This window comes from Saprolegnia parasitica (assembly GCF_000151545.1).
Source record: "Saprolegnia parasitica CBS 223.65 unplaced genomic scaffold supercont2.10, whole genome shotgun sequence".
Lineage (NCBI taxonomy): Eukaryota > Oomycota > Saprolegniomycetes > Saprolegniales > Saprolegniaceae > Saprolegnia > Saprolegnia parasitica.
The window spans coordinates 575,482-590,067 of record NW_012156404.1 but is presented as its reverse complement, the minus strand read 5'-3'; the positions used below and the strand labels follow the sequence as shown (position 1 = coordinate 590,067).

Below are 14,586 nucleotides of genomic sequence, written 5' to 3'. Positions count from 1 at the left end.
TTGGCCCGATTGCCTTCACTCATGGCTCTAGGGGCTTCATGGGCTGCGAAGCGATGGGAAAAGATTCGTTTCCTAATGTCACGGGCTCAGTCTGTGTCTCTTCTCGAATGCCATCGCAACTGCATGGTCCTTGAACATGAGAATCTTGGCCTTTTCCTGGTTGATGTGTAGTATGTACTTGGTGCCGTGAGCACGATGGGCCGCAATATCGGCTGCGCCTTTTGCAACGACTGGCCCAGTCGAATGACCTAACAGCGGTGTCGCGACAGATCGCCCTACTGCCAACCACCGCTCCTCCGTGCATCAAGACTCACCAAGCGACTTCTGCACGGGCTCGCGTCCACGGCACCGGTCTTCGGCGACGTTCCTCCTGCCTCGAATCGGTTTCAACATGGTAACGTGGGGACATGAGGTCATCATCATCACAACCGGCAACAGGAACCACCTGCGCGCGCAACTGCAAGGTCCAATTCGACCATTTTCCCGAGACGATGGGAGCGATGCATGGAGCATCGTGATCGGCCTGTCGAGTCGACGCCATGGCGACGCAGCCGCGCCCAAGATGTGGGATGGGTGGTCGTCCCTCGGTTTTGGGGCGCAGGTATAGACGACAAATATTTTCAGCAGCGTCCGCGCATCGGATTGGCTGCACTTATGCTTCTTCGCGTTTGATTGGTGGAAATGCTCCGGCCCGCGGAAGGTTGGGTTTAATTGCTTTGCATGTCAAGGTAGACATCGCAAGCAGCCCTACACGTCGCTACTACCGCAGAAGACGTCGTATCTGAAGCAAGATGACGGCCCCCGCGTTCCATGGTACGTCCTCATCGACCTCCATGAGGGAGATGGCTCATCATGGAGGCTAGCCCCCCCGCTCTCGGCGTTCTTCCGGAAGGAGGAAGAGCTCCTCGTGACGCATGGCCTCGCGGACGTGCACACGCCCGCCATGTTCCACCACTGGTTCGAGATCGGCGAGCTTATCGGACGAGGCAGCGTCTCCATGGTGTACGCCTGCCGCCACAAGACCTCCAACGAGCAGTTCGCCGTCAAGGTCATCAACAAGCAGCTCTGCCTGAAGAAGAAGAGCCTCCGCGACGAGATCGCGGTCCTGATGCGAGTGAAGCATCCCAACATCATTAGCCTCGAGGCGGTCTATGAGAGCGACACGGAGCTCTACCTCGTCATGGAGCGGTACATCCATCACCCGACGTGTTGGTGCAGGGCCTGTATCCTATGCGTGCTAGGGCGACGGGCGGCGAGCTCTTTGACCGCATCGTCCAAGTCGGTGTCTACTCGGAGCGCCAAGCGACCGAGATCGTCGCGAACCTCCTCCTCGCGATCGAGTACCTCCACGACCACAACATCTTGCATCGGGACATCAAGCCCGAGAACCTCCTCTTGGCGACGAGCGACAGCCGCCATGACATCAAGATCAGCGACTTTGGTATCGCCAAAATCCTCGAAGACGAAGACGACGATATGACCGGGTACGGTCGTGCCAACGTCCGCGGCCGCGCGTACACGAGCTGCGGCACCGACTACTACGTCGGTACGGACCTGTTTCAACACTTGACAAAAGCTCATGATGATGACCTCTTTCTAGCGCCAGAGGTGCTCAACGACAATGGCTACGACAGCAAGGTGGACCTCTGGAGCCTCGGCGTCGTCGTGTACATCATGCTCTGCGGGTTCCCGCCGTTCACCGAGGACGAGACGGGCATGGAGTCGGTGTACCGGAAGATCACGTCGGGCATCCTCGAGTTCCCCGACCCGTACTGGACCAACGTCTCGGAGCTCGCCAAGTCGTTCTTGCGCAACCTCCTCAACGTCGACCCGGTCCAGCGCTTTAGCGCCGAGCAAGCGCTCGAGCACCCGTGGATCCGCGTACGCCCATCCTCCTCCTCGCCTCTCTCCTCACGCATTCGACTCCGTAGGCGCGCACCATGTCGGCGAGCCAAGAACCGCTCGACTCGGCAATACACGAGATGCGCCGCTTCAACCAGAAGCGTCGGTTCAGCTAGGCTGCGTTGATTGGATTGTCGTGTTTGAGAATATACATTTACCCGGCCTCGCGTAGCCACTCGAACACTTGTCGCCGCATGGCCTCTTTCTCCTTCTCGGCCGCGGCCGCCGCTTGCGACCCACGCACAAACGCGCGCCACGTGGCCACAACATGGGCGCATTGCCGTCGCGTCCTCTGCCTCTGCGCCGCTTGGAGTCGTTCGGCGCGCGCCGCCACGCGAGCATGCATGCCGTGCCACACCGTGGCGACGAGCTGCCAACCGTGCTGCTGAGCAATGCTCTCGGCCTTGCGTTGTGTTTGCATGCGGGTTGCCTACGCAGCCTCGATGTGTCTTCCATGGCATACGCGCGAGTACCTTCCACTGCGCAAAGAGCACGCGCATGCGCCGGTACTGATAGTACCATCGCGCATCATCGAGCGCTTCGTCCTCGGCACGCGCTCGATCGGCCCGCGCAGCCAGTAGAAACCTCGTCCACGCACGAAATGCATAGCAGAGCAGCGTGTCGTGGTGCCAATTGAGGGCTTTGGTCACTTGCCGTCTAAAGATGCATGAGTCCACGCGTAGGCTCAGGGTACGTACTTGGAGTAGACGTGCCGGTGCCACCACGGGAGAAACCCGCGCCAGTAGACGGTGGCGCGCGCGGCGTGGCGCTTGGCAAGCACCAGTTGCTGGCGACGCAGCTCCTTCTCCTGCAACGCCGCCTCCTCCTTACGCTGCGCCTCGCTACACGCAGACGTCGTGATCCGGTGCGACTATCTTGCAAGTGTACCGCTTCAGAGCCCGCTTGCGCTCGATCGCAGCCAGACGCTCCTCCTCGGCCGCGGCGGCTTGGGCCGCGCGCATCTGCGCCTCGACCTCGGCGGCCATGGCTTGCTTGAGCTTATACTTTTCTTGCAGCAGGTCCCAGCGCGCCTTCCGCTCGGCCATGCGCGCGTGCATGTCGACAATGGCGGCGGGAGGTGGCGCGTCGCACCGCTGTATTTTGACTTTGGGTTTTGGCTTTTTCTGCAGCAGCGGACTCGTAGCCTGGCCCTTCACGGGGCTGGCAGCGGCTTGGAGCGTCCATAGCTGCACCGACCGACGCACGACGTTCTGCTTTGGAAAGGCCGGCGATGTCCCGCAGTCGCGGTGAGACGCAGCCTCTGGTGCCAACGCAGCGGTCAGCAGTGTCGCGGCCAGCTGCCGGCGCTGGCTGGCGCCGACACCCTGCGCCTTCTCGCGCTTGCTGCGCGCTGCGAATGCGCGCCAGTGCACAAAGCACCGAAAGAGACATTTCGCGCGGTGGTGCTGGCCCGCGAGGTGGTCGAGCACCCGGAGCGTCTCGAGCCGTGCTTGCGCGTGGGCGGCAGCACGCGCACGTTGATACGCTTGCGTCACGCGGCGCCATGCGTGCAGATGTCGCTGCAGCACCGCGAGGCGGTGCGTGCGGGTTGCGTGCTGCAGCTCGGCGCGTCCACGCAGCGCTGAATCAGCCCACGCACCCCACATCTTGCGGAGAATGGTGCGGGCATACGTGCGCTGGGCGTTGGCTTCCTGCAGCGCCGAGACGCGAGTGATCTCCTGAGCGAGTCGGCGCGACGCGACAACCTCTTGGCGGGACAGCTCTTTCGTGGCGCTATGAGCCCGCGGCTTCACCGACAAAGCACTTCGAGTGCGATGAGTAGGCTCCTCTGCCAGCAAAGCAGGGCCCGTCTTGGGCGTGCTACGGGCAGCGGAACGAGAGAGCGTGGGTGCCTTGACCTTGGTGGGCGCTGGCGCGACATGGCGCTGGACGTGCCGAGCAGCGGCGACTGGCCGTGTTCTCACAACTGTTGGCGGTGGTTGCTGCAGAATCTACGCGTGCCACGTTCTTGTCACATCCTGGCCGCTGCTGATGCGCTCACCTGTCGCTTTGCCCGCGACGGCTTCCCTGTATGCAGCGCTTGCCTACAGATCGATCCCACCATGATGGGCAATGCTGCACGCAGTAGATCGCCTACTTGATGGTCTTGGCCGACTCTTCGACGTACAGCCACGCCTGGATGTGCTTCTTGGCTTGAGCTTGGACGTCGGCGTCGACCTCGGGCGCAGCATCGAGATGGCTCAGGGGCGGAGGCCACGGAAACGCCACGTCGTCGTCGTCACTGTCGTCGTTGTTGTCGAGGATGCGGTGACGCGCGTCGTCGACGAGCACATGCCGCTGCCACGCGTCGACCCACGAGTCGTCGTCACGGGTCTCTTGGTTCTCGGACGGCGCGGCGCGACCGTAGAGCTGCTGCCAGCGCGAGCCCATGGGCTCAAAATCTTCGATGCGATTTGATTGGCTATTGCAAATTGCGAGTGATGACGGAAGAGGTCGTGTGGGAATGGCCGCCGGCGCCGATCCGGCTTGTCGAGGACGACGGCGAGACGATGCACCTCGCCGCCGCAGGCGTCGCCTTCCTCCAAGGCTTCGAGTACCCCATTGGCACGCTTGTCGTCTCGGGCGGGCCCGACCGGCTGCGCGATGCGAGCCGTGTGCTCGGCGACGGTCCGCCCGCCCGCGACGAGTCCAGCACCGCGCCTGGCATCTACATTGTAGGCTCGGCCGACTATATGCAATCCGGTCGGTGCGCCCTATTGCTCGATCTGCAGCTGCCGTCGGGTCCGAGCCCTCTCCGCGCAGTGGCCCTCGCACTCGCAAGCCTTGTCCTCCACATTGGCAGCGGCGAAGTCGACGCAGCGGCGCACTTGCTACAAGGGCTCAGCAACGACACACCTGACGTAGCTCCGTTTCTGCCATTGATGGCCTGGGTCACGCCCAGTGCAGCGCCTGTCTTCACACCGAGCGCTTGGCCCGACGTCGGCGGTCGCCCGCGTGACGCACAGCTCGCCAAGGCACGTCACGTTTGCGCGATCGAGCTGCCTACCGACGCCGACGACGCTTTTCTGAGCGCCTGCCGCACCAACCTCCTAGACGCGCTGCCCGAGAAGCGGCTCTTCAACGTGACGTTCACCGGCCCGCTCCTTGTCGCGTTCCTCGATGCGTGTCTGCAGCCAACGGCCGACGGCGCCCTGGACCTGCTCTCCGCCTGGGACCACATTGTCGACCTGCAATGCGAGCCCATCATCGCGGATGCGCTCCAGACGTACCGGGACGCGATGGACGGCGCGGTCACCGAGTCGCCGCCGCTCGAGCTGCCCGCGTACGAGACGCTGCACGACGACGTTTCTCGCATGGCGCTCGCACTCTTCGCGTCCCGCGCGACTTTTCCCCACGCGCCGGCGCGGTCCAAGGCCAAGGCAGCGCTGTGGGACGCGCTGCGGCGCCTCGATCGCGACCAGCGGGACTCGCTGGACGCCCACTCTGAGGCGTTCTGCTCTGCGCTGTGCACGCAGCTCTGGCACGCGGTGACGGCGGATAGCACTCTCGAGCCCGCGTCCGCGCTCCTGGAAGTTTCGGCAAAGTACCACGCCGCGTGCCGAGGCCCGGCCAAGCATCGCGTCTGGAGCGAGCGCATCGCGGCCGATGGCGCAGCCTGTTTCCAGCAAGCGACCGCCGCCGCGTACGCCGCGTGGACCGACGACAAGCTCGCAAACGAGCGCGATGCGTTGGACGCCGCGTACAAGGCCAAGCACGCGACGCTCACCGAGCACTTTTGCCGAGAAAAGGCGACGCTGGAAGCGCGGCTGCAGCAGGAACAATCCTTGCAGGCCAAGGCCCACGCCGCGGCGCTCGCCCGCGCCAAGATGGAAAACAACGAGACGCGCCGGACGCGCGACGAGCTCGCGGCGGCGCAAGAGACCATCGCGAGTCTCCACGAAGCGTTGCGGCAGCGAGAGCTCGAAATCAAGACAGCCAACGAGTCGATCGCGTCGTTGAAACGCGAGATGGTGCAGCTGGAGGCAGCGCGCGCGGACGAGGCCATCGCGCGGACGGCGCTCGTCGACCGCCTCACCGAGTCGCTGCAAACAGAGACGGCGCTGCGAGCGCAATTGGACGCCGTCGAAGCGGCGCGACTGGCCGATGTGACGGCGCGTGCGTCGATGGCCCACGACGCGGTCGCGCAGCTGCGCATCCTGAGCGAAGAGAAGGACATGCTCCAGCTCAAACTCAACGAGTTTTTTCTCAAAGCATCGGCGCTGCCGCCGGCGATCCAACAACATCTTTTGCTGCCCGCCGAGTCGGAGCCCGTCGTGTTTGCTGACGCGCTCTCGAGCTTCATGGCCGCCTAACGCGTCTAGAATGTACTATTACGGTTAATTCGTGTCTGAACTGGCGTCGTAGCGGCAGTGGGCGACAGCCGCCGCGACGCTCGGTGCTGAGATGGCGGCGGCGTATGCTGCGACGAGCACGTAGGCGTCCAAGGCCGCGTACTCGCATTGCATCGCCGTGAGCGGGCGGCGCTCCCAGTTGGACATGCGCACGCGCTTGTCGAGTGGGAGGCCGAGGTAATTGAGCGCGAGGTCCGAGAGCGACGGCCGGTTCGAGGGGAGAAGACTCGTCTTCTTGGCGACCGTCTGCAGGTCCACGACGCCACACACGACGGGCGCTTGGAGCGCGGCGAGGTCGCTCTTGATGTCAAAGCCGAGCTTGAGCGACGACGGCGACGCCAGCCACGGCGCCAACGGCTCCAGCATGCCAGGCACGAGCATGTCGACGAGGTAGACATGCGTGCTTGTCGCTAGCTGCAGCAGCGCGCACGGGTTTCCCGCACTGCCGGTCGACGTAAACGAGTTGTACGAGGCGCGCCACTCGCAGTCGAGACCGACAAACGGCGCCGAGAGCAAGTCTTTCACAACGCCGGCAACGTCAACCGGCGACGCGAGAAAGCAGACGTGGCTGCTCGGAAGGTACGTGAGGATCGAGGCAAAGCCATCGAGGCGCGGCGGGTCGTCCATTAACAGCGAGAGGTCGCCGGCGTCCTGCGATGCAACGACGTCGGGAAAGAGACTGCCAAGGTTGTACTGCTGCACAAACTGCCTGGTGACGTCGCTGTCGGCGCCGCACGTGTCGTAGGCGCAGCGGCAGGCAAACTTCATCGCACTTGCGTCGCCACCGACGGCTTGGTCGACGTCGCCGTACTGCCCGGCCTTGACGAGGTACTTGATGGTCGCCCGGCGTCGCCTATGCAGTCGCATCATGAGCATCGAGACGGCTCGTGCAAGGTCTACCGCGCGACAAACTCGGGAAAGTCGTCCGGGAGAAAGTTGAAGCGGGTGATGCGCTTCTTCGTGACCTTGGCGTCCGCGTACGTGTCGACGAGCGCCTGCACGTACGCCCGCTGAAGCGACGGCACGTGCACGGCGAGGCGATCCGCCGCGTTAAAGTGCGTCTTCTCGACGAGGAGGCGCAGGGTCGCATCTAAATCGACGTGGGCCGCGACGTCGGCGGCCTCGAGAAACTTGAGCGCGGCCACCGAGTCGAGGCGCAGCCATGCGTTGAACGTGTCGACGCGCAGGGGCATTGGGACGTGGTACAAGGCGCAAAAGAGACCCGTCATGGACGTGTTGGTCGCCTTGATCGGAAGATGCTTTTGGAAGAAGCGCGTCGCCGCCTCTTGCACGCTCGAGGGCATGAGCTCGGCGGTGGGCAGCAGCGGCAGCAGCGACATGGTCACGCTCAAAGCGGTCGGGTGTTTCTACAAGCACTATCGAAAGAGGCTCGTCGTGCAGGCAGCGGCGTACCGTGGCTTGATGCTCGAGGAAGAGGAGGAAGATCTCAAGAGCATCTACGCTGGTGACCGAGCCACAGGCGCGCGGAAGCTCTTCGTGCAGCAGCATGCGCTGGCTCGATCGCAGGAGAAAGTCGACGCGCGCCGCAATCTCGTGGACGCTGCGCGAGGTGAAGAGCGGGACGAGGTCGAGGCTTGCGCCAGGGTGCGACTGCTGCAGCTCCGCGAGCGTCGGCGTCGCGTCGGTCGGCGCGTCGGTCGTCGACATGGCAAATGACGCAGTCGCTGCAGGTTTGTTTGTTCGATATGAGTGTTGGTCCGTGCCCGATCGACTAGGCGCCGACTAACTAGGCAAGCGCTATTTCCCACCTTTCTCCCAGTTGATGGGCGCGATAACAATATACAAATGAGGAGCCCTTGAAATGGGACAATGGGTAAAACTAAAACCGAGTCGAGGCTTGGACCAGCCATCAAACGCAGCAAGAAAACAGACGAGCGATGGCCGACCGTCGCCGCCGATCCCGATCCCGGTCGCGTGACCGGAGCGACGCCCGACAGCGGTCGCGGTCCCGCAGCCGAGAGCCGCGTCAGCGCAATGGCAACGTCAAGCCACGCGACTTTACACACCTCGTGGATGGCGGCAAGGGCGAGAAGTTTGCGTAAGGCCCATGCGATGGCGAGTGCTGAGGCTCATGCATGTACTCGTCTCTGTAGCTGGGGTCAGCCCGAGGAGCCCAAGGACCCGAACGAGGAGCCTGTTGTCGTGCAGAAGCCCAACTTTGGTTTGAGCGGCGCTTTGGCGAAAGACAGCGCGACGGGCAACACGCGGAATGGCGTTGTCATGAAGTGGTGCGAGCCGCCCGAAGCCCGCGTGCCCGACAAGCGCTGGCGCCTCTACGTCTTCAAGAAGGATGAAAACATTGGTGCGTTCGATCGCAATCGAGAAGGAGCTCATGGTGGTCGTTTAGCTACGCTGCACTTGCACCGGCAGAGCGCGTGCCTCTTTGGTCGCGACAAGAAGGTGGCCGACGTCTTCATGGAGCACGAGTCGATCTCCAAACAGCACGCGGTATTGCAGTTCCGGCTGCGCGTGACGGAGCACCGGGCGTCGGAGCTCGACCAGCCCGAGCTCATCCAGACCATCAAGCCGTACATCATGGACCTCAAGAGCACGAACCACACGTTTCTGAACGGCAAGAAGATTGACCACTCGCGCTACATTGAGCTCCGCGAGCGCGACGTGCTGACCTTTGGCGAAAGCTCGCGCGAGTACGTGCTCATGGTCACCAACAAATAAAGGATTCTCGGGGAGCATTTAAATTTACATGTGTTAAGTTACATGCGCTCAAGTCGTGGCTCGATCCCATGCTTAGATGAGGAGCTGCTCGATCTGTTCGCGCATGGCGCGGATCTGGGGGCCGAGCTGCGACGCGTCGTTGGACGTGATCGAGGCCGAGATGACCGGGCGCGAGACGCCGCAGGCACGGCCAAGGGCGACCTTGGACGGGACAAAGACGTACGGGACGTTCTTGTCTTCGCAGAGGAGCGGCAAGTGGAGGAGGATCTCAAGCGGCTCCGTGTCGGCGGCCATCACGATGAACTCGGAGATACCGCGGTTGAGCGTCTTGGTGGCCTCGTTGGCGCCCTTCTTGATCTGCTTGTAGTTGGTGGCCTGCTGCACGAGGTCGAGGATGCTCACGGTAAGCTTGGCGTCGGCGAGCGGGTAGGCCTTGGGGTTCACGGCGGCGTCAGACATGGTATAGAAGCTCACTTGTAGATCACTGCTAAATGGAGTATGCTTCGTAGATCTTAGTTGCATGGGCCGAGCACACGCCGCGACCACCCAATCCAAAACGACGATTTCGATCTCCACCAATCGCAAGCCAGCTCGCTTCATTGGTCGATTTTGCACCAATCCGCGCAACGTTGCGGCTTACTGGTCAAAAATATTCGATTTACGAACGAATCAACATCCTCCATGTCCGATCCGACTACACCATTAGAGAAGGGGCACGGCGCTGCAGGGCGGAAGCGCCGTACGGACACGATCACGCATCGAACGACGTAGCATCAGGCCGCCTACGGTGGCGCCCGCCTGCGTTGCTAGCTCCGCCCTCGGCGTAGGTTGCATTGATGGTGGGGACCATTGCTCGCTGTGCATACTATCGGATTATACCGTTCTGGGATGGCGTGGAATCCCAAAGAAAGGACGTGATGAGCCATAAACAAGCGTCAAGGCTTCTGCGGGATGCGTTTACGAGCTGCCAGTGTCCTGAAGTGCAAGGGGCATGGGAAGGATGGGTAGTAGCCACTGTGCACTGCCGTCATGGAAGCTGCGTCCACCGTCGTCCGCTCCAGCTCTTGCATGGGCGCAGTGGCTCCTGGCTGCCAATGGCTTGGGCGATGGCATCATCGAGTGCATCGATGCATCACCCGATGCCATCATCCCAAACGATGATGCATCGCGGGATGTCCCAGTCGCATACCGGATAACGAGGAGCGACGTCCGGATAACCGTGCTCGCGGGTTGAACGAATTCATTTGCGAATCCCTCTTGACACGACGATGGTGACCACGGCCGAACTCTCTGCGAAGCTCGAAGCGGCGCTGCAAGTGACGTACATCCAGGTCGAAGACAACTCGGACGGCTGCGGCACCAAGTTCAGCGTCATTGTCGTGAGCCCGCTCTTTGAGGGCATGGGGCTGCTCCAGCGCCAGCGCGCCGTGAACGAAGCGCTCAAGGAAGAAATGACCTCGATCCACGCGCTCCAGATGAAGACGTGGACACCTGCACAGTTTGAGCAAAGAAGGCCCAGCAGTCGGGCGAGCAGTAAGCTCGGTAATGAGTGCATTTATGTTGAACACGTCGTCGGTGTGCTCTTATCAGCATCGCGCCCTCGGCCCAAGCCGCCTGCGACGTGCACGAAGGCTGCTTCTGACGCCCGTGGTAGATCCATCTCCGCAGGATCTGGGACGCTGCATGCCACTGGCTACCGACGACGCGGCGAATTGTCCGCCCTTGCTGCTCTTGTCAACGCCTTCGCCGGTTGCAACTTCGTTTTTGAACTTCGATCTTCGACATCCATGGTGCGGCCAGCGATGTCGATGACGTCTCATCAGCGCCATGTACTAACTAGGACAGCAAGGTGGTCTCTGTCTTCCGCGAGCGCATGTTGCTGGACGTCGTGGACGAAGCATGGATGCAAGACTGCCTCTCGGACGACGGTAGATGAGCATGATCCTGACCCTCGCTCCACCTGCGTAGAGATCGAGATCCCGCTGGGCATGGACCTGAACGCGGAAGAGAGCGGCGGTCCGCTCTTGGGCCCAGGTAATGCATAATGATCTGTGAGTCTGGCCAATGTACCTTGCTAATAGTGCTCCCCGGCTTCCGCGCCGAGCGCACCGAGCGCTGGAACGACCTCGGCCTCGACTTGTTTGCGCCTTGAACCCCGACGATAACGTGGTCTTGTGCTTATGGAGGCGGAACTTTGTCGAGAGACGTTCATTGCGGTGGCGTCCCACTGGCGTGCACACAGACACAAAGACTTCGTCTGCAGAGAAAGCCTCGTGGTCGCTAGGGGTGGCGAGCAGCCCTCTCGTGCTCGACCTCCAAGTTGCGGTGGGTGATACCTGCACCGGTCATCGACAAAAGACAGCGATGACTCCGATCCTCGCCACTGCAAGGACCGCGTTCATACAAAGCGACGAAGAGGTCAATGTATGAAGCTTCTTCGTATTGCAGCAGTGAAGAAGTTGGAAGGTCGGTCGACGCTGAAGCGCGCTATTTCCGCTTCTTGACGAGACAGTCGAGCGCGTCTTCCTCCATGACGTGGTCCATCGCGCGATGGAACTCGGCCGCGCAGTCGATCTCGCGTAGCGTCGCATGGATCGTCTTGAAGGACGGGCGGCGCGCCGGGTCGTGGTCCCAGCACATGCGAATGAGTTCCTAGCCGCAAAATCTTCCACTACGATGCGAGCCGCAATCCTTGTACCTTGCACTTTTGAGGGCAGTCGAGCGTCGGGATCTGAGGCCGGTCGCCCGCGAGCACCTTGCGCTGGATGTCGTCGACGTCGTAGCCGCGAAACGGCACGTCCCGAGCAAAGAGCTAGACGCGATGAGGAGATCGCAGTCAAGCAGCAGAAACACACATCACCTCCCAGAGCAGGACGCCATACATGTACACGTCGACAGCCTTGGAGAACGGACGCCCCGCGAGCAGCTCGGGCGGCATGTACGCTGGTGTCCCCGCCGTCGTCTCCTTGGTGCTACGCAGGTTGAAACCTCTTTACCACGCAGCAGACGACGCACCACACGAGGCCGAAGTCGCAGAGCTTGACTACGCCGTGCATGTCCAGGAGCACGTTCTGGCTCTTGAGGTCGCTGTGCACACGCAGCAATGACCATCCAAGGACACCGTTTGCAGCATGTACCGATGAATGATGGCCGGCGACTGCGCATGGAGATACATCATGGCGTCGGCGACGCCCGTCTGCGATGCGTGTGAGAGACATGGAGTGGTACATGTACAGTGTAGGACACGCACCGCCATCTCGACGAGCTCGGTCACGCTCAGCGCGAGGTTCGTGCGGTGAAGGCGGTCGAAGAGCGACATGTTGCAGAGCTCCATGACGAAACACAAGTTGGGCGCTTCCATGCACGCGCCGATAAAGTGCACAATGTGCGGGTGCTGCAGCTTGCTAGAGCGGCAGTTTGAGGCGCGATACCACCTCGAAGCGTGCTACCTCATGACGAGCAGCTCGTCCATGTACTCGTCCTTGAGCGCTTGGTCGACGCGCGGATCAAACTATTCCATCAAGCAATTGGGCGTGCGTGGTATCGTTCGAGTCGCCGCACCAGCGTCTTGAGCGCGACGGGCTTCTCGCGGTACGTGCCACTGTAGACGATGCCCACGCCGCCACCGCCGATCTTCTCACCCACATGGAGCTCGTCGAAGCGGATGCTCTTCCACGCGCCGTCGGCCATCGTCCGTCCACCAAATGATGCGATCTTCCGAAACGCAAGCGGCTGTAACTGCCTTGGGCTCCGAGATCCTGTTTTGGAGCCTAATTAGGACCCGACGGTACGGGGCACGCGACAAGTGCATTTAATTACGGCTGCCCACCCAGATGACATACAAAAAGCAAGTGATAGGGCGAATAAAAAGGCGGTGACCCACTAAAAAATCAGATCTAGGTCTCGCCGAGGTACTGGCCTCGGCAGATCGATTGTTACTGCGCCGACGGGTCCTATGGCACATGCGGGCCACGACGACGGCCATGGCGGCTTCCTCAAGTGCATGCGCCCGCGCGAGCGCTTCGCGCTGCCGCAAGAGAAGCGCAAGACGCATGCGCGCGTGCTGCGCCACTCCATGTCCTGCTCGCCCACGAAGGCGGGCCGGCGCCGCTTCTTCTCGACGGAGAAAGCCCAGCCACGCGCCGCCAGCAAGTACCGCAAGAGCCCGACGCTTCATACGACGTGCAATTGCAACGGCTCGAATCACTTTCGCTGCCGGTTCCTCGAGAGCCTGAGCTCGCCAGGGCGCGAGCCGCTCAGCTTTGACGAGCAGATTGAGTTGACAACGATGACGAGCATGAAGAAGAAGAAGTGGGAAGAAAAGTTCATTTCCAAGGAGTGGGAACTCAGCTGGTTCCAGAAATGGCGGCGCCGCGTCGAAGAAGACGCTGTCGCGCACGACACGGAGCGGTCACGCGCCTCGTTCCATGGCCCGCTAAAGCCAAAACACGAGGCGTCGTCGTCGTCGTCGGGCTTTCGCCGGCGGTCGCTCTCGGACGCTGGCAACATGGGCTTCATGGGCTTCTCGCTCGGCCAATGGCAGGTCGAGTCGATGCTGCGTGCCGGCATTCCGATCGAGTACCGCGGCCAAGTGTGGTTCCTCTGCAGCGGCGCCGAGCAGAAGCGGTCGTCCGCGCCGCCCGATGCGCAGTACGACGCGCTGCTCTGGCGCGTCGACGAAGTGCCGGACGACGTGGGCAACGAAATCGAGAAGGATTTGTACCGGACCTTTCCGCAAGAGCCCGACTCGCGCGAAGAGCGCGAGGGCAACGTCTCGGAGCTGCGCCGGGTTCTCTCCATGTACAGCCTCCGCAACCCGAGCGTCGGGTACTGCCAGAGCATGAACTTCCTCGTCGCCGTGTTGCTCGTGTACATGGGCGAGGAAGAAGCGTTCTGGGTCCTGGCCTGCGTCATTGAAGACTTGGTGCCCGAGTACCATACGACGTCGATGGTCGGATCCCGCGTCGACCAGCACGTCTTTCACGCGCTCGTCGCGCAAAAGCTGCCCGACGTCGCGTCGCACCTCAGTACCCTCCACGTGCACCTCGCGCCGCTCACGTTCAAGTGGTTCCTCTGCCTCTTTGTGAATTCGCTTCCGCTCGAGACGACGCTGCGGGTCTGGGACGTCTTCTTCGCCGAAGGCGCCAAGGTCATCCACCGCATTGGCCTCACGCTCCTCAAGCTCCACGCCGATGCGATCCTCGCGTGCGACGAGGCCTTTGACGTCTACGAGACGCTGAAATTCTCGACCGAGTCGCTGCGGCGCGCGACCGCCCCGTACCGGACGTCGCACTGGGGCCGCACCGACGACTACTGCGTCTGCGACACGCTGCTCCGGCTCGCGTTCGACAAGGCGTTTCTGGGCCCGTTCCCGTACGGCCAGATCGTCGAGCTCCGTGTCCATTTTGCGAGCATCGTCGACGCCGAGCTGCTCTCGCGCCATGGCGGCGACGACGACGACGACGTGTCCGAAGCCAAGCCGGACGAGTACGACTTTGTCGAGGACTTTGAGATCAAAGATTACGATTTCCTGTCGTGCTCGGCGTCGGGGAGTGCGACCGCGTCGTCGTCCGAGAAGCCCAACCGCTCATCGAAGACTACTGGTAACCGCGTAACTCGCAGTAGACGATATTGT

General features: G+C 62.0%; 10 protein-coding genes across 10 annotated transcripts; 6 read left to right on the top strand and 4 right to left on the bottom strand.

Moving 5' to 3' along the window:
- Positions 1-475: 475 nt before the first annotated feature.
- On the top strand, positions 476-2,102 carry SPRG_04033 (CAMK/CAMK1 protein kinase). The gene is made up of 5 exons (XM_012342623.1): positions 476-813; positions 864-1,188; positions 1,242-1,546; positions 1,601-1,881; positions 1,932-2,102. The coding sequence occupies exons 1-5, from the start codon at positions 792-794 to the stop codon at positions 2,016-2,018; spliced, it is 1,020 nt and encodes a 339-aa protein (XP_012198013.1). The 5' UTR covers positions 476-791; the 3' UTR covers positions 2,019-2,102.
- SPRG_04032 (hypothetical protein) lies at positions 2,009-4,293 on the bottom strand (the record flags this gene model as incomplete). Its single annotated transcript, XM_012342622.1, has 6 exons — positions 2,009-2,332; positions 2,376-2,559; positions 2,601-2,744; positions 2,791-3,854; positions 3,905-3,947; positions 4,001-4,293. 6 exons carry the CDS (start codon positions 4,291-4,293, stop codon positions 2,057-2,059), a joined length of 2,004 nt encoding a protein of 667 aa, XP_012198012.1. The 3' UTR covers positions 2,009-2,056.
- Positions 4,294-4,343: 50 nt separating this feature from the next.
- On the top strand, positions 4,344-6,239 carry SPRG_04031 (hypothetical protein; the record flags this gene model as incomplete). The annotated part of the gene is made up of 1 exon (XM_012342621.1): positions 4,344-6,239. The coding sequence occupies one exon, from the start codon at positions 4,344-4,346 to the stop codon at positions 6,213-6,215; it is 1,872 nt and encodes a 623-aa protein (XP_012198011.1). The 3' UTR covers positions 6,216-6,239.
- On the bottom strand, positions 6,157-7,946 carry SPRG_04030 (hypothetical protein). Its single transcript, XM_012342620.1, has 3 exons — positions 7,668-7,946; positions 7,155-7,621; positions 6,157-7,107 (listed from the first exon to the last, which is right to left on the bottom strand). The coding sequence occupies exons 1-3, from the start codon at positions 7,920-7,922 to the stop codon at positions 6,240-6,242; spliced, it is 1,590 nt and encodes a 529-aa protein (XP_012198010.1). The 5' UTR covers positions 7,923-7,946; the 3' UTR covers positions 6,157-6,239.
- Positions 7,947-8,099: 153 nt separating this feature from the next.
- Positions 8,100-8,968, top strand: SPRG_04029 (hypothetical protein). Its single transcript, XM_012342619.1, has 3 exons — positions 8,100-8,313; positions 8,369-8,577; positions 8,623-8,968. The coding sequence occupies exons 1-3, from the start codon at positions 8,153-8,155 to the stop codon at positions 8,949-8,951; spliced, it is 699 nt and encodes a 232-aa protein (XP_012198009.1). The 5' UTR covers positions 8,100-8,152; the 3' UTR covers positions 8,952-8,968.
- On the bottom strand, positions 8,956-9,458 carry SPRG_04028 (ribonucleoprotein-associated protein). Its single transcript, XM_012342618.1, has one exon. The coding sequence runs from the start codon at positions 9,408-9,410 to the stop codon at positions 9,024-9,026; it is 387 nt and encodes a 128-aa protein (XP_012198008.1). The 5' UTR covers positions 9,411-9,458; the 3' UTR covers positions 8,956-9,023.
- Positions 9,459-10,219: 761 nt separating this feature from the next.
- SPRG_04027 (hypothetical protein) lies at positions 10,220-10,593 on the top strand (the record flags this gene model as incomplete). Its single annotated transcript, XM_012342617.1, has 2 exons — positions 10,220-10,484; positions 10,583-10,593. 2 exons carry the CDS (start codon positions 10,220-10,222, stop codon positions 10,591-10,593), a joined length of 276 nt encoding a protein of 91 aa, XP_012198007.1.
- Positions 10,594-10,738: 145 nt separating this feature from the next.
- SPRG_19544 (hypothetical protein) lies at positions 10,739-11,103 on the top strand (the record flags this gene model as incomplete). The annotated part of the gene is made up of 4 exons (XM_012342715.1): positions 10,739-10,741; positions 10,792-10,879; positions 10,920-10,985; positions 11,033-11,103. 4 exons carry the CDS (start codon positions 10,739-10,741, stop codon positions 11,101-11,103), a joined length of 228 nt encoding a protein of 75 aa, XP_012198105.1.
- Positions 11,104-11,369: 266 nt separating this feature from the next.
- On the bottom strand, positions 11,370-12,704 carry SPRG_04026 (TKL protein kinase). The gene is made up of 8 exons (XM_012342616.1): positions 12,513-12,704; positions 12,401-12,462; positions 12,202-12,355; positions 12,089-12,147; positions 11,967-12,038; positions 11,812-11,923; positions 11,650-11,763; positions 11,370-11,603 (listed from the first exon to the last, which is right to left on the bottom strand). Exons 1-8 carry the CDS (start codon positions 12,639-12,641, stop codon positions 11,439-11,441), a joined length of 867 nt encoding a protein of 288 aa, XP_012198006.1. The 5' UTR covers positions 12,642-12,704; the 3' UTR covers positions 11,370-11,438.
- Positions 12,705-12,906: 202 nt separating this feature from the next.
- On the top strand, positions 12,907-14,558 carry SPRG_04025 (hypothetical protein; the record flags this gene model as incomplete). The annotated part of the gene is made up of 2 exons (XM_012342615.1): positions 12,907-14,503; positions 14,548-14,558. 2 exons carry the CDS (start codon positions 12,907-12,909, stop codon positions 14,556-14,558), a joined length of 1,608 nt encoding a protein of 535 aa, XP_012198005.1.
- Positions 14,559-14,586: the final 28 nt, after the last annotated feature.

Coding starts and splice junctions, on each gene's coding strand:
- SPRG_04033 (XM_012342623.1), top strand. CDS start 792: ATGACGGCCCCCGCGTTCCATG. Junction 1,547..1,600: donor CGGCACCGACTACTACGTCG/GTACGGACCTGT, acceptor ACCTCTTTCTAG/CGCCAGAGGTGCTCAACGAC. Junction 1,882..1,931: donor TCGAGCACCCGTGGATCCGC/GTACGCCCATCC, acceptor TCGACTCCGTAG/GCGCGCACCATGTCGGCGAG.
- SPRG_04030 (XM_012342620.1), bottom strand. CDS start 7,922: ATGTCGACGACCGACGCGCCGACCGACGCGACGCCGACGCTCGCGGAG. Junction 7,622..7,667: donor TCCTCGAGCATCAAGCCACG/GTACGCCGCTGC, acceptor TAGTGCTTGTAG/AAACACCCGACCGCTTTGAG. Junction 7,108..7,154: donor TTTCCCGAGTTTGTCGCGCG/GTAGACCTTGCA, acceptor GCGACTGCATAG/GCGACGCCGGGCGACCATCA.
- SPRG_04029 (XM_012342619.1), top strand. CDS start 8,153: ATGGCCGACCGTCGCCGCCGATCCCGATCCCGGTCGCGTGACCGGAGC. Junction 8,314..8,368: donor GGCAAGGGCGAGAAGTTTGC/GTAAGGCCCATG, acceptor TCGTCTCTGTAG/CTGGGGTCAGCCCGAGGAGC. Junction 8,578..8,622: donor CAAGAAGGATGAAAACATTG/GTGCGTTCGATC, acceptor GTGGTCGTTTAG/CTACGCTGCACTTGCACCGG.
- SPRG_04028 (XM_012342618.1), bottom strand. CDS start 9,410: ATGTCTGACGCCGCCGTGAACCCCAAGGCCTACCCGCTCGCCGACGCC.
- SPRG_04026 (XM_012342616.1), bottom strand. CDS start 12,641: ATGGCCGACGGCGCGTGGAAGAGCATCCGCTTCGACGAGCTCCATGTG. Junction 12,463..12,512: donor CCGTCGCGCTCAAGACGCTG/GTGCGGCGACTC, acceptor TTGATGGAATAG/TTTGATCCGCGCGTCGACCA. Junction 12,356..12,400: donor GACGAGCTGCTCGTCATGAG/GTAGCACGCTTC, acceptor CTGCCGCTCTAG/CAAGCTGCAGCACCCGCACA.